Genomic DNA, 13,956 nt, shown 5'->3' on the forward strand with positions numbered 1-13,956 from the left:
CAGAAATATTGGAAACTTTGGAGTCAGCAGCTCCTTAAATGTAAATCAAAAAATGTATCCTGGAGCCACGGGAGTCATGGAAAACATAGAGAAGAAATCAGATTGTATACCAGCTCTAAATAATGTGGCAGCTCCCAGACTGTGATGATAAAGCTCCAAGCAAGAATGAAGAACACATAGAAGTGATATCTTTATGAGCAATGGCTCAAGCCTAAATCTATTTATAGCTAAGCCTTTTATATAAAGTGCTTAGGATTAGTGATGAATACACAGGCCTGTACAGCAGAACAAAGGACTGAATGTTTGTCTTAGACTGAAATGCTGTGAAGGGTCCACACATGGCAGGCAGGGGATTTCTTTCTTGCTATAATAATTGGACCCTGTACATACCGCAGGAATCAAGATACTTTAAAAGCATCTTTTCTTCTCTTTATTCTATTCTACTGGGAGCAATAGAATAGAGTGCACACAAGCAACCAGAAGCATGTACTGTAGTGTCTGAGTTTCAGTTGTTTTGTAAGTACACTTTCTTTAAAATGCCCCTGTTCCCATGTATAGAGACATAATTCTAGAAAGAAAGGAGAACGTTTAAGTCTGCATTTAAATTTTGGTTCTGTGCCTAGTGAGGGTTTTCACTTCTATGAGGCTTGGGTGCAAAGAGATGAGTCTCAATATGAATAAAGGGTAAATAGAAGTCTGGAATCCAGCTGGTTAAACGCTTTGGGTAAATATTGGTGTTGAATGTTGTTATTTGGAAGAAGAAGAAATAGCAAACTGTAATACAGTTTCCAGGTGTTCTGAATAAGAAAGAGGGTCAGAAGGGAACAATTTACAAACACAAACATATCTAAACAGAGACAGCTAAGTAGCAGCAATTTTCTTTACAGAGGACCCACTAATTAAAGAATACTCAATAAGGAAAGCATTGATAGCATATGATAAAAAGTGAAGGTTAGGAACCCTTTGAATGTGAACTGCACTGTACAATTATCTGAGCAATATTTAATTGCCAGTGTGCTGTCTGTGTTAAGCTGTAATAAACAGAGAAGACTAGATTCTGTTGACCTATTGAAATGGATTGGTTTCATAATGGAAACAAGAAAACAGCCTTATAACAGAACATTTTGTTGTTGTAATTGTTGTTTATTATCACAGAATCACAGAATTGTCTAGGTTGGAAGAGACCTCAAGATCATCAAGTCCAACTTCTGACCTAACACTAACAAGTCCGCCACTAAAACATATTGCTAAGTTCAACATCTAAACCTCTTTTAAAGACCGCCAGGGATGGTGACCCACCCACTTCCCTGGGCAGCCCATTCCAATGCCTCACAACCCTCTCAGTAAAGAAGTTCTTCCTAACATCCAACCTAAAAAACCCCTGGCACAACTTTAGCCCATTCCCCCTCGTCCTGTCATCAGGCACATGGGAGAATAGACCAACCCCCACCTCACTACAGCCTCCTTTAAGGTACCTGTAGAGAGCGATAAGGTCACCCCTGAGCCTCCTTTTCTCCAGGCTGAACAAGCCCAGCTCCCTCAGCTGCTCCTCATAGGACTTGTTCTCCAGACCCCTCACCAGCTTCGTCGCCCTTCTCTGGACTCGCTCGAGCACCTCAATGTCCTTCTTGTAGTGAGGGGCCCAAAAATGAACATAGTACTCGAGGTGTGGCCTCACCAGAACCGAGTACAGAGGGACAATCACTCCCTAGACCTGCTGGCCACACTGCTTCTTATGCAAACCAGGATGCTGTTGGCCTTCTTGTCTACCTGAGCACACTGCTGGCTCATATTCAGCTGACTATCAACCAATACTCCCAGGTCCTTCTCCTCCTGGCAGCTTTCCAACCACTCATTTCCCAGCCTGTAGCTCTGCTTGGGGTTGTTGCGCCCCAGGTGCAGGACCCGGCACTTGGCCTTGTTGAACTTTATACAGTTGACCTCAGCCCATCGGTGCAGCCTATCCAGATCCTCCTGCAGAGCCTTCCTACCCTTGAGCAGATCAACACACACACCTAACTTGGTGTAATCTGCAAATTTACTGAGGGTGCACTCGATCCCCTCATCCAGATTATCGATAAAGATTTTAAAGAGGACTGGCCCCAGTACTGAGCCCTAGGGAACACCATTAGTGACCGGCCTCCAACTGGATTTGACTCCATTCACCACAACACTTTGGGCCTGGCCATCCAGCCAGTTCTCAACCCAACGAAGTGTACACCAGTCCAAGCCACGAGCAGCCAGTTTCTTGAGGAGAATTCTGTGGGAAATGATGTCAAAAGCCTTGCTGAAGTCAAGGTAGACCACATCCACAGCCTCATCCACCAAGCACATCACTTTATCATAGAAGCAGATCAGGTTCGTCAAACATGACCTGCCTTTCAAAAACCCTTGCTGACTGGGTCTGATCACCTGCTCGCCCTGCAAGTGCTGTTTGATGACACTCAAGACAATCTGTTCCATGAGTTTACCTGGCACTGAGGTCAAACTAACAGTCCTATAGTTCCCTGGGTCTGCCCTCCAGGCCTTCTTGTAGATGGGCGTCATGGTTGCTAGCCACCAGTCGACTGGGACCTCCCCCGATAACCAGGACTGTTGATAAATGATGGATAGTGGCTTGGCCAGCTCCTCTGCCAGTTCTCTCAGTACTCTCGGGTAGATCCCATCTGGTCCCATTGACTTGTGTAAATCCAAGTGCCATAGCAGGTAGCCAACCATTTCCTCATGGATAGTGAGGGCCACATTCTGCTCCCCATCCCCTTCCACCAGCTCAGGGTACTGGGTATTCAGGGAACAACTGGTTTTGCTGCAAAAGACTGAGGCAAAGAAGGCATTAAGCACCTCCGCCTTTTCATAATCTTTTGTAACTAAGTTTCCGCCCGCATCCAGTAAAGGATGGAGATTCTCCTTAGTCCTCTGTTTTGCATTAATGTATTTGTAAAAACATTTTTTGTTGTCTTTTACGGCAGTAGCCAGTATTAAGTTGGGGTCTAATTTTACATACTAATAATTATTAAAGTATCTTTATTCCCTCTGCCCTTTCCTCAGCTTTTATATATCCACTCACGCTATGACTGACAGCTTCCTAGAGTCATTAAACTTGTGAGACTAAGAAATGCAAATCAAAATTCATTTTTAAACTGACATTATATATTATCATTATGAATGCTGACAAAAAGTACATTCCTCCACTTCCATTGTGGTCAGTGGAGTACTTCTCACTGAGTATGTGTTCTCACGATAGTTATATGTTGCATTTTTCTTGCAGCATGTTCCAGAACATAGGAACCATGAAAAACTGTCTTGAAGGACATATCTCTATGGGTGATACACTTAAAGGTGAAATTGCTCTTCAATTGCAAATCAGTTTGTTGTTACATCTCAATCTCTAAAACAGGCACTTTCTTACTCTCATGATAGTGATTTCCATCTTAACTAATTTCAACTTAATTGCTCCTACTTTTTCCTATCACATTTCTTCTTTTTACTTTCCTACTTTTAGTCCATCCAAATTCTGGTAGCAAAATCATTGGATTTGTTTTTAATTAAGCTTGTTCCACGTCATTTCTAGCTGAGGGAATTGAGGAAGGAAATGGAATAACTGAAATAATGTAACATAAGCACCTGACAGACAGCTGATTTTACTAGAATACACTAGTCTTGGATTTCTGGAAAATATTATGTCTGCAAGGGAAACACATCAAAATCATAGTTTCCTGTTTGGAACCAGTTTCTCCTAGACCATAACCTCAGTGACATTTATTTCATATTTTCCCTTGCAGGTACTAGATTGGTCCCATTTCACTCTCCTCTTTCCCAGAGTTTTTTATGGCAAAGGGACAGAAAATAGTTCCTGGAAACATCATAAGACACAAAACAGAAAGGTCGTAGGACACTGTTAAAAACATGATGTTTTGTTATTACTTTTAATTTTTTCAACTCTTTTCTTTTTCTTCTTTTTTTTTTTTTTTTTTTAACCCATAATGTCATATATATATAAATATATAAACTAATATATAAATATTAGTTTATATATTTTATATATAAATATATAAACTAATCTTCTATAGCAAAAAACAAGGCCAACTGTGAGTTGAAACTAGGAAAATCTAGCTTTGGCTCACATTTCTAGTGGTTTTGTAAATCCCAGCACTTAATTAGCTGAACTTCTTCTATGAGGGATACTTGTAATGAGGAAATCTGGGAAACTTTTTTTTTTTTTGGGGGGGGGAGGGGGCTATGATGTTTTCTTTATCATTGCGCTTTCCTATTAAACCTAGAACACTGTTAGTTCTTTAGTATGTATGGCCTCCTGATAGATGAATGCATGTTTCACAACCTTTAAACTCTTTATTGGCCCACTTGCCCCCAGGTCCCAGGAATTCTTTTCCTTCTTTTTATGAGTTTAACGTACTTAAAGTACTTTTTTGTCCTGAAGGCTGTAGTGTGTTGTTAATTTTCCAAGTTAGCTGTCAAGTTCTAAAAGATATTTGGTGATGTCAGCTCAAAGTTCCGAGTGAAACTTATTTAAGCTGTAGAGCTGGTGTTCTACTACCATGGCTAGATTGCTTTTATTATCTTCCTGATGTCATGTAAATTTGATTATGGTTTCTCTGTACTACAGTGCAAGATTCACCACAGTTATTTTGTGGTAACTTTGTAGTCACTGTAATTAACATCAAATGCTAGGGTGAGAGGAGCAGACACCTCTAACTATAAAGAAAGACTCAACACTTGACTATGATGATGTACTTTCAGTCCCTGAAGAAAAGTGTAAGCTCATGCAGAAGAAATGTGATTGCTTATATTTGTCTCATAGTACGACCTAAGTATACGACACTGTCTCTCTCTGAACGTGCTCAGATAGCTTTTCTTTAGGTGGTAATTTGGATACATATTCAAAGAAGGAAATACCATGCTTGAGAAGATACAGTGGTCTGAACAATGAGGGATCAGGAATGTGGAGTATATAGGGGGACTTCACTGTCTCTAAGTGTAGGTAAAACTGCTATAAAGCTTAACTAATCACCATAACTTTCTCAAAACAAGGGTCTAATCCTAATGTGTTCATGTTCCTGCTACGAGGTGGCAAACATAGCTATGTCTACTGAGATGAAAAATGTGTTTTAGTTACTTATATGAGTAAGTACTTGATGAATAAAGGTCAGTGACAGCATCTACGTTAGAGAAAACAAGATGACCTTGTAGGTAAAGTGACCGAATCTGTTGCAATAGCTATCACTTTATCAGTTTGTGATTGGATAGAGATGAGTCTGAAACAGCAGCAATTACATGGACGAATCAATATGTAAAGTGCTCTAGAAACATCAATCTCTTTTTTAATGTAGGTGGGAGAAAGAAAGTTCAGGCTGGATAATTTCTACCTGTAAATAGCAATGATGAGGAAATGTAGCTGTGTTTGCTGGTGTGAACTAAAACAGAAGATGAAACAGCCTGTCCCTTCCCAGTGATATGGCATTATATACATCCCTTCAAGCATAAATAAAAAGTCTGGTTGTCTTACACAAATGTAAATCGGGCATGATATTCTTGGAGTCACTAGAATTACACCACTGTAGGTGGTTGTTCTTACTATCAGCATCAAGCCCTAGGTATACCTCAAAACTGACCAATCTGGTTAGTTTGCTTGTAACTGAAATACAGATTATCCTGAACTACTTTTGTCTCTATGAATTATTCTTGCCCTTAATGCACTATTTTAAAGAATATTTTATATTCACTAAGTGGAAACATTTATCCTCTTAAGGGAGGTAAAGCATGGAACAAAATGTTTCCAATGTAGTTGTGTACCTGGCTTGTTATGTAAGTGTTGTGGTATGCTAAGAACACTATTTGTAATTTTCTTAGAAAAGACAGTGGTATGAGTGGGATGTGGGACAGTAGGATGAGTGGGATGCTCATCAGTGGGATGAGCAGCATCTGTATGTGTTGTTGTACTTATGCCCAGATAGAAAACACACACACACACACACAAAAAAAAAAAAAAAAAAAAAAAAGAGGAATAGTGAAAAGGAATCCATCTGAGCTTCCACTTACTTACTTTGGATATTAGATCACTCAGTGGTGAAGAAGTGCGTTTATGCATAAGCATCTTTCTACCTTACAAAAGGCCTTTTCAGAGTACTATTTTGAGCACATGAAGCACTGAAGATGGTCCTCATGCTTTCAGGTGCTTAAATAGTACTGCAATATATTAGTGCATATTCTCTGGAGTATGGAGAGAGAGAGAGAGAGAACAGCCTGTTTAAACAATTACATGAAATGATTCAAAAAGTGGTTGAATGACACTTGTCTTTGATAATGAAAGAAAAACAGTAATCATTATTATAACATATTTATGCGGTGCTTTAAATTTATTTACCGTTTTGAAGCTAAAAAGCAAAGGCATGCTTTCAATGCTAAAAAGCCCACTATCAAAACATAACTGTGGGATGACTGAAATACTTTTTCAATGCATTAAATAAGACAAGGCTAGATGTTTAAAAAAATAAAATAAAAAGATAGGCTTAAAAAGAAACCTGCCAATTTAAAGAAATAAAAAGAAAATGGAATTAAATATAAATGAAAGACTATGAGGCACTTTCTAATACTTAATCCAATTTATATAACAGTCTGTGTCTTAAAAAGGTACTTAATTGATTGGGAAGTGGAGGGTGTTTAAAAGGCATAATTAGATTTATTTTAATTTTTACATTTCAGGAGTCTCATGAAGGACACAATTAGAATAAAATAAACACTTTTCTTCAATGTTTCTAAATGTTTCTATGATATTTATTTATTTAGTTTGGTTTGAGACCACAATAATTAGTGTTGAAATAAGGATGACAGAAAACCAGGCCACTTTGTGGTATGTATCAGTGGTTCTGCAGCATAACCCCTTTGTTAGATGGCTACTGTTAATATCACAGCATATGCAGTGAAATAAGCCTACCACATTTTGTACTGAAAATATCAGGTGGGTAGAGAATTGCAGAAGAGCAAGTTCTTTCTATAATTTTTAGTTGCTTTTCACAATATTTTTTTTTCCACAAGGGTGTTTGATTTTGATCAAGAAGCTTAAATGTCTGAAAACTTGAATAATTTCACTTTGGATATGAAACTGTACTGCATCATGTGAAATCTTTTCTTCATCTTAACATTACTGTCTATAAAAATTTATTCTTAGGATCATCAGGAGGAGAGAGCAGGGTAAATAATAATTTGTTTTCTAGCTTTTTACTAAAAAGGAGAAATATTACAGTGAGGATTTTACTGGATTGGCTCTACTATGAATGTGAAAATGAATAAACAGGCTAGTTTATATACAAGTTATATTTATATATAAACAGACAAATGAAATAAATAGATGGAAGATTGACACATGGGATAGAGAGAAATGATGTAGTTGAAAAAACAATATAAAGGTAGATTTATGATCAGGAGTGAAAACTGTTGTATTAACTTCCCTATTGTCCTCTGTTGGTTGAAGTACTCTAACACTGTCTTTCTGTCTAGATTATACTCATGTTTATTGTAAATCTGTGCTGGTATGTCTACATATGTGCATCTGTACATGTATGTCTGCATCCTTCATATGCAAAGTTGACCAAAAGTTGACCAGGGTAGCAGAGCTCAAAACTATTTTCAGATCATGGACTTGGTGCAATGCTAAGCTTTTAAAATCATTTTTGATTAGGACTTCATATGGGTTAATTTCAATGATGTGGTCAAATCATGTTACAGACGAATGTGTTTCTGCTTGTTTCTAACCAGCTGATATACCCACTGATGTTTTTACATATAGCTAGGTGTTACTTGGGCTTCATCTGGTACTAAACCAATTACTAGGGCAAATTGTCTCAGCTTCACCAAGTATTCTTGAAATAAGGTTAGAGTTAATTCTTAATGGATAATCTTGAAACTTTTTTACAAGCTGCAAAGTGCTTTACCACAAAAAGTCCTGAACAGACCACAAACTTTGAAATGAATCCATTTTAATTTTATAGACGTAATTTTCTCAGTGAATAACTTCATCACAAAGCAACACAAGGGAAGGGATTAGTAACTTGTAATTACATGTAGCACCTGCTAAGCCGCCCCACAAACTACGGTAAAATGCCATGTTCCTCTGTTAGTGGCTAGGGCTACGAGAAGCACCTGTGAACCAAGTTCCCCACCTGCTGGATGCCGGCTGCAAGGCGAGCACTGAAGCCTCCGGTAACTGTCCAAACTGTCCAGAGGCTGCTGGTGAGCCTGCCAAAGACCCATGGAGCTTCTAAGGAAAACTGCATTTTCTCTCTCTCCCTCTACTTATTTTTGATGTGATTTTTTTCCCCTTTATGTTTTTATGTTTTACTTTTTTTTTTTTTTTTTTTTTTTTTTTTTTTTTTTCCCCAGCAGCGAAAAAATTTGTAGAATACTCATATGTTTGTAGGTGACAGGAGAGACAGTGATTTACAGCATTAACACTCACTATACATCCAGGGGTTTTTAAATTATGCCATAATTCAATTCACAGACTTCTGAGGATTAGAACTTTAAGATTAAATGTGAATCCACAAAAGCCCTTGAGTTTGAGTCTACATGTATGTCAGCGACTACTGTAAAGGAAGACGGAATTGCTCAATAAGTATGCTCAGCATACCACATATAAAAACCTTCTTTAGTACTGGTGTTATTTTGTAAACATTACAAGTCAAGATAATCAGCTTATAAATCTGACTACAATATTACTTCACCTCATAGTTCAGGACACAGCTTCCTTCCTCACCAGCCTGTCTCCTTACCTTCTTGTGTTTGTAATAGTGGAGGTAGCCATTATGTTTCAGCACAAACCACCTCTTCCTCCATCCCTTTAATATTGCTGATTGTGTTCGTTTGTGCAAATATCCTCGGCAGGTAGGCCTGGGGGTATTAGGGTAACGGCTGATATCTGATCCCACCACCATGGTCAAGATATCAGGACCTAAAGTATTACATAAAGAATGTGAAAATATAAGTGAAAACTATAATCCAGTGTATCAATAATTTTGAATACCCCTATGGGATATGGAGCAGGAAGGCAGTATTCTAACCCTTGTCCTTCTCCTCTCAGTAAGGAATCCAGGAACTAAATTCATTTTGTCTGGAGCAGTTATAATGGAGACAGCTATCTGAAGACACCTCCTAAAACAGTTTTTGTGATCCTTCTTTCCAAGTAGCAGCTTAGGCACTTCCTTATTTTATTAGGTTAGAGAACTGGCTTTATTTCCTTGCCCAAATGTGTATGCATAATTTGGGGTTTATAAAAAAAAAATACTGAGGATGCCCAGAATGTCACTTTCACTCTCTGTTTTCTTAAGTATGTTCTTGAAGATTCTTGCTTTTACATGTCCTGGAGTTCTTTTCGGCTATCTGTGCCCCTCTCTGAGGAGGCTTGCTGTTGGAGGTTAACCTGTGCTAAGCTGCCCTCTTATCAATTGCAAGGTAAGTACTCAAGACTCATGTTAGGTTGTACGATGTGACTATGACACAATTTCATTTGTAAAACATTGCTGGATCTCTCTTTTGAGGACATTTGACTTTGGAAATACTACTTGCATGCCAAGATTCAGGCCAGGGGGTGTTCTCCTAGAGGAGTTAAAAATACCCTGTAATTAGAGATTTATCTATTGAAAGACTTGACAGGCTCTTAAACTTATCAGTGTGAATGGCACTTCTAGAATTAAAGAACTTGGTATGTGTCAAGACAAATTTGTCACTGTCTTGTAAAAGCATTTTAATTGATTGAATTTCCCCTGAGCACTTGTCAAAACTGTATTTGGGATAAATAAAAGAACTGCAGTAAACTGACTTTCAGTGTGTGAACACGGGTAACTTTGGGTTTTGTCATCAGAATTTGAGGAAGAATATGAAATGATCAATATCACTGAATCTTTGTTTCTTTGATGCTGCAAAAGGATACCTCAATGAAATAACCTCTCTGCACTCCTGACTGGTCTCAGTGACAGAAATAACTACTCAACGCACTGAACCAAGCTGTGAATTCTCTCCATCAGGAAGCACAAGGTATAAATAGGGTATTAGGATCTCTACAGTCACTTTCAGGACTTTCTCAGCCACTTCTTTAAGGCAGGAGAGCCAAAAGCATTACTGATAAATGTACTGTTTGGGGAATATTTTGTAGATATGCCCCTTTTATTCTGTGTTTCTAGCATGGTCTAGATAAATAAGAGATGTAGGCAATGCTAGTGTATTTAAATACCAATGTATGAAACTGTTTTGTCTGGGGAAACCATTTTGTCTGGATCTTCTAAGCATTGTACAGCAATTACGACCCATCTGTGTAATTTACTGTGATCTCAAACTTACCTTTCCTTGCCAGATTAGCAGCTTCTGAATGTGGCATGCTGGTGACATCAGTTCCATTGACTGCTATCAGAATATCCCCAACCTGAAGACCTGCTTCTTCAGCTGCACTATCTGGAGTCAAAAAGGAATTTTACTTAGACTTAATGTACAAAATATGATCAGTTTTCTCTTCTTGTAGCAAAACAGGTATCTGTCAGAACAGCCAAATCCAGATTTTGGGGGCTTTTGTGACTTCAGCTTGGAGATGGAGAGTGTTTTCCTGAGCAACCCGTTAGTGGTCTGTAAATGAAACTTCAAGATTTTGTTGCTCATTCAGAAACATAGAATCACTAGCAGTGAAGAAGCGTCCTTTAAAAATGACATTTGGACTTAAATGCTCTAAGAAGCAAACTGGCATTTCAATATCATGGTATTATTCTATACAAGAAACAAAGAGATCTTGTGCAATGTTCTGTAAAATCAGTAGAAAAAGCATCCCTTATTCTGGTGAGCTTTGGATTTAAGACCAAAAGATGACCTAAACTTTTTTCTGTGCTGATGTTTCTTTTGATGTTTAACAATTTGGCCATAATATTTTGTTGGTTTTATCTTTAATGAGAAATAAGATAGAAAGTCAGATAAGGGCCAGTGAAGGAGGGACTGAAACAGATTTGTTAATACATCATCCTTTTGTGTATTGGCTAAAACGGTCCATTTACAAGAACTAGTACATAGTTATCTAGATTCCATCTACATATTCCTCAGACTTTTTTTTTTCTTCTAACCTATAATGAAGCATTCCTAACGTACTGTGAAAAAGAAGTGTTTTTATTTTTTTGAAACTAATGTTCCACATTTATATCACTTAAAGTAATTTCTATGTACTTTTCTGTCATGTCAAAATGTGTTTGTTCAGAGTGTTCCTGAGAATGCTTAGAAATTGTATGGAAAAGGTTAATAAAAGCTTAATAATGAATAGTTGGCACAAAAAAGCTGTGGTTAACAGTCATATATATTACAAATCATTTGCAAATCAGACTCTTTGGTTTCTGTTGGTCTTGTAGATTTCATACAAAATTTTATGGTCATAAACAATCTTCAAAACTTTATTAAAATGTCTTTATTTCACTGTGCAAACAAAAAAGAATACAGATGCAAGTTTTATGTTTGTTTTAATGAAATGAGTCATATTTTGAGAAAATAAAACTTCACTGAATGTTTGTCTGTAAAAAGAATCCTCTACCTTTTTAAAGCAACTGCATTTGAAGACAAAACATAAAGATAATTTTAATAACAGTGATATACTATGCTATTAGTTGTTTTGCTATGTTTCATTTTAATTAGTAGTTTATAGGAATAAATTGTTAGCTATTAAGGCTAATGCTTCACTCATGACCTATTTATATTTAGGTACAAAACTTCCTCCCATTCTAATATGAAAGGCCTCTTCTTAGGTTACAGAATTTCACAGATTTTCTAGGTTGGAAGAGACCTCCAGATCATCGAGTCCAACCTCTGACCTAACACTAACAGTCCCCACTAAACCATATCCCTAAGCTCTACATCTAAACGTCTTTTAAAGACTTCCAGGGATGGTGACTCCACCACTTCCCTGGGCAGCCTGTTCCAATGTCTAACAACCCTTCCGGTAATAAAGTTCTTCCTAACATCTAACCTAAAACTCCCGTGGTGCAACTTTAGCCCATTCCCCCTTGTCCTGTCACCAGGCACGTGGGAGAACAGGCTAACCCCTACCTCACTACAGCCTCCTTTAAGGTACTTGTAGAGAGCGATAAGGTCACCCCTGAGCCTCCTCTTCTCCAGGCTATTATATTATCTTTTCAAGAGCACTAAGGCAATCTGTATGTTTACAATGGGGAAGTCAGCTAAAACTTTTAATGTTAGAGAGAAGAAACATTTCTGTGCAAGACAGATTACTTTGTATGAATGGGGACTTAAATTCCAAACAATCTGATATAACTGGTTGTTATCCAAGTACACATTGTCACAGCCGTGCTATTTAGATGAATGCTGGTTGAATCCAGTAATTCTATTTCCTTAAAATAATCAGCAACAACTGATATTCATCTTTAACTTTTTAGTCAAAAGTAATGTTCTAATAAGATGAGCAGAATGACTTTTTTCCTTCAAAATTACTTTCTCAGATTCACGGTAAATCATTTTTCAACTGAATTATACTGTGAAGATTAACTGGTTTCAAGGGCTATAAATTAAAAATGTATTCTGGAGTTAAAGTATGTATTTGTTTCAGGATGAAGAGGATTACATAGCCAATATTTAATCTTAGTAGGTCCTTTCTACAGTATTCTGTAGGCAAAGTTTTGTTGTTTTATTTTTTTTTTTTAATTTTTAAATTTACATTATTGTCAAGACTTCAGTCAATAATGGAAATTACTGATTACATTCAGATGTGTAAATAGTGAATGATTTCTAGGATCTTTTGACAAAATCATGTTTATCTTTTTTATTTTCATGTAGGTAACAGTAAAAGTTTAAAAGGTCCTTGTATAAAAAATAGATGTAGACATATTAAGAGAACTACTTCCTACCTTTTTTTTTTTTTTTTTTTTTTTTTGAATAGGTCTGTCCTTTGCATGAGTTGCTCTTCTGAACTGAAGGCTTTATTTTTAGTATTTATTAAGCAGAGTGTTTTCATGTTTGCTCTGAGGCAAGTTAGAATGCCTTTTAGGACTGAACAGGGACTTCATGCACAAAACACGGCTAAGGTATAAATTCAACAATGTTGAGGTCTTAAGGGAATAAACATGATTCTAATATAAATATGGAGGATTGTAAAATGTTTGTTAATAACATTTAATAACATGTTGACCTCTGTGGATTTTTTTTTTTTTTTTTTTTTCTCCTCTGCATGTTGCTCCTTTGCTCAGCTTTCTGACTTTTCTCATTTTCTCTTCTGAAGTTTAATGATGATTTTATTTAGCTAAGCATCCAGTTTTTAAAATCATGGGTTCAGCTAATGGGGTCATAGGCCTCTGACAATAGCTCAGTGTTCTTGGGAAGCTGATCAGTATGATACATGAAGCTGGGAAATTAAAAGAGCTATTCTTAGGTGCCTTGCTAAGGGCACTCATTAGCATTGTTGGTCTGGAGAGACATTTTTAATTATATCTGCCTTTGGCAGTAGAAATCTTTGAGTTCCCCATACCTTCTGCTCCTTCTTAAACTCTGTTTTGTCCATCCTGAGATGCAGAGAGTGGTACAGTAAACAATACTCTAGGGTGAAACCAAGGTTTTAGCCAAATGAGTCCCAGTGTCTCATTGTCACTGCTGTTACTGACAGGGCCAACTTTAGCTGGCTTTCCAAGCTGCCATTACATGCAGCTGAAGATTTTAGGGTGGTGACTCCCAAGATTTCGTTCTTGCATGTAGTTGCCAATATCATGTTCTGCATCATTCTCCTCTAGGGGCATTATCTTTTATCCTTGTTACAGTTTAACCTGTTAAAGATCTATACGTACTTCTCTCCCCTCCTCCCCTCTCCCCCATTTTCATGAGGAGTTCCTCGCAATCATCAGTCTACCCTACAGAACTTAACATTCCACTTGTTAAGGTTTGTAGATGGCTCACTAGAAACCCATCCAAGTA

At 37.4% G+C, this 13,956-nt stretch overlaps 1 protein-coding gene across 1 annotated transcript in view; it reads right to left on the reverse strand.

The window, feature by feature from the left end:
• LOC311427337 (uncharacterized protein) overlaps positions 1-13,956 on the reverse strand; it is a gene marked incomplete at its 5' end in the record, with an annotated part of 42,475 nt that overhangs the window by 13,628 nt on the left and 14,891 nt on the right. Inside the window, 2 exons of the mRNA XM_084504651.1 lie at positions 8,787-8,965; positions 10,351-10,461. Of these exons, the coding sequence (XP_084360777.1) occupies positions 8,787-8,965; positions 10,351-10,461 (290 nt within the window). The remainder of the gene's footprint in view (positions 1-8,786; positions 8,966-10,350; positions 10,462-13,956) is intronic.

Source organism: Aythya ferina (assembly GCF_964211825.1).
Source record: "Aythya ferina genome assembly, chromosome: Z".
In the NCBI taxonomy this organism is placed as follows: domain Eukaryota; kingdom Metazoa; phylum Chordata; class Aves; order Anseriformes; family Anatidae; genus Aythya; species Aythya ferina.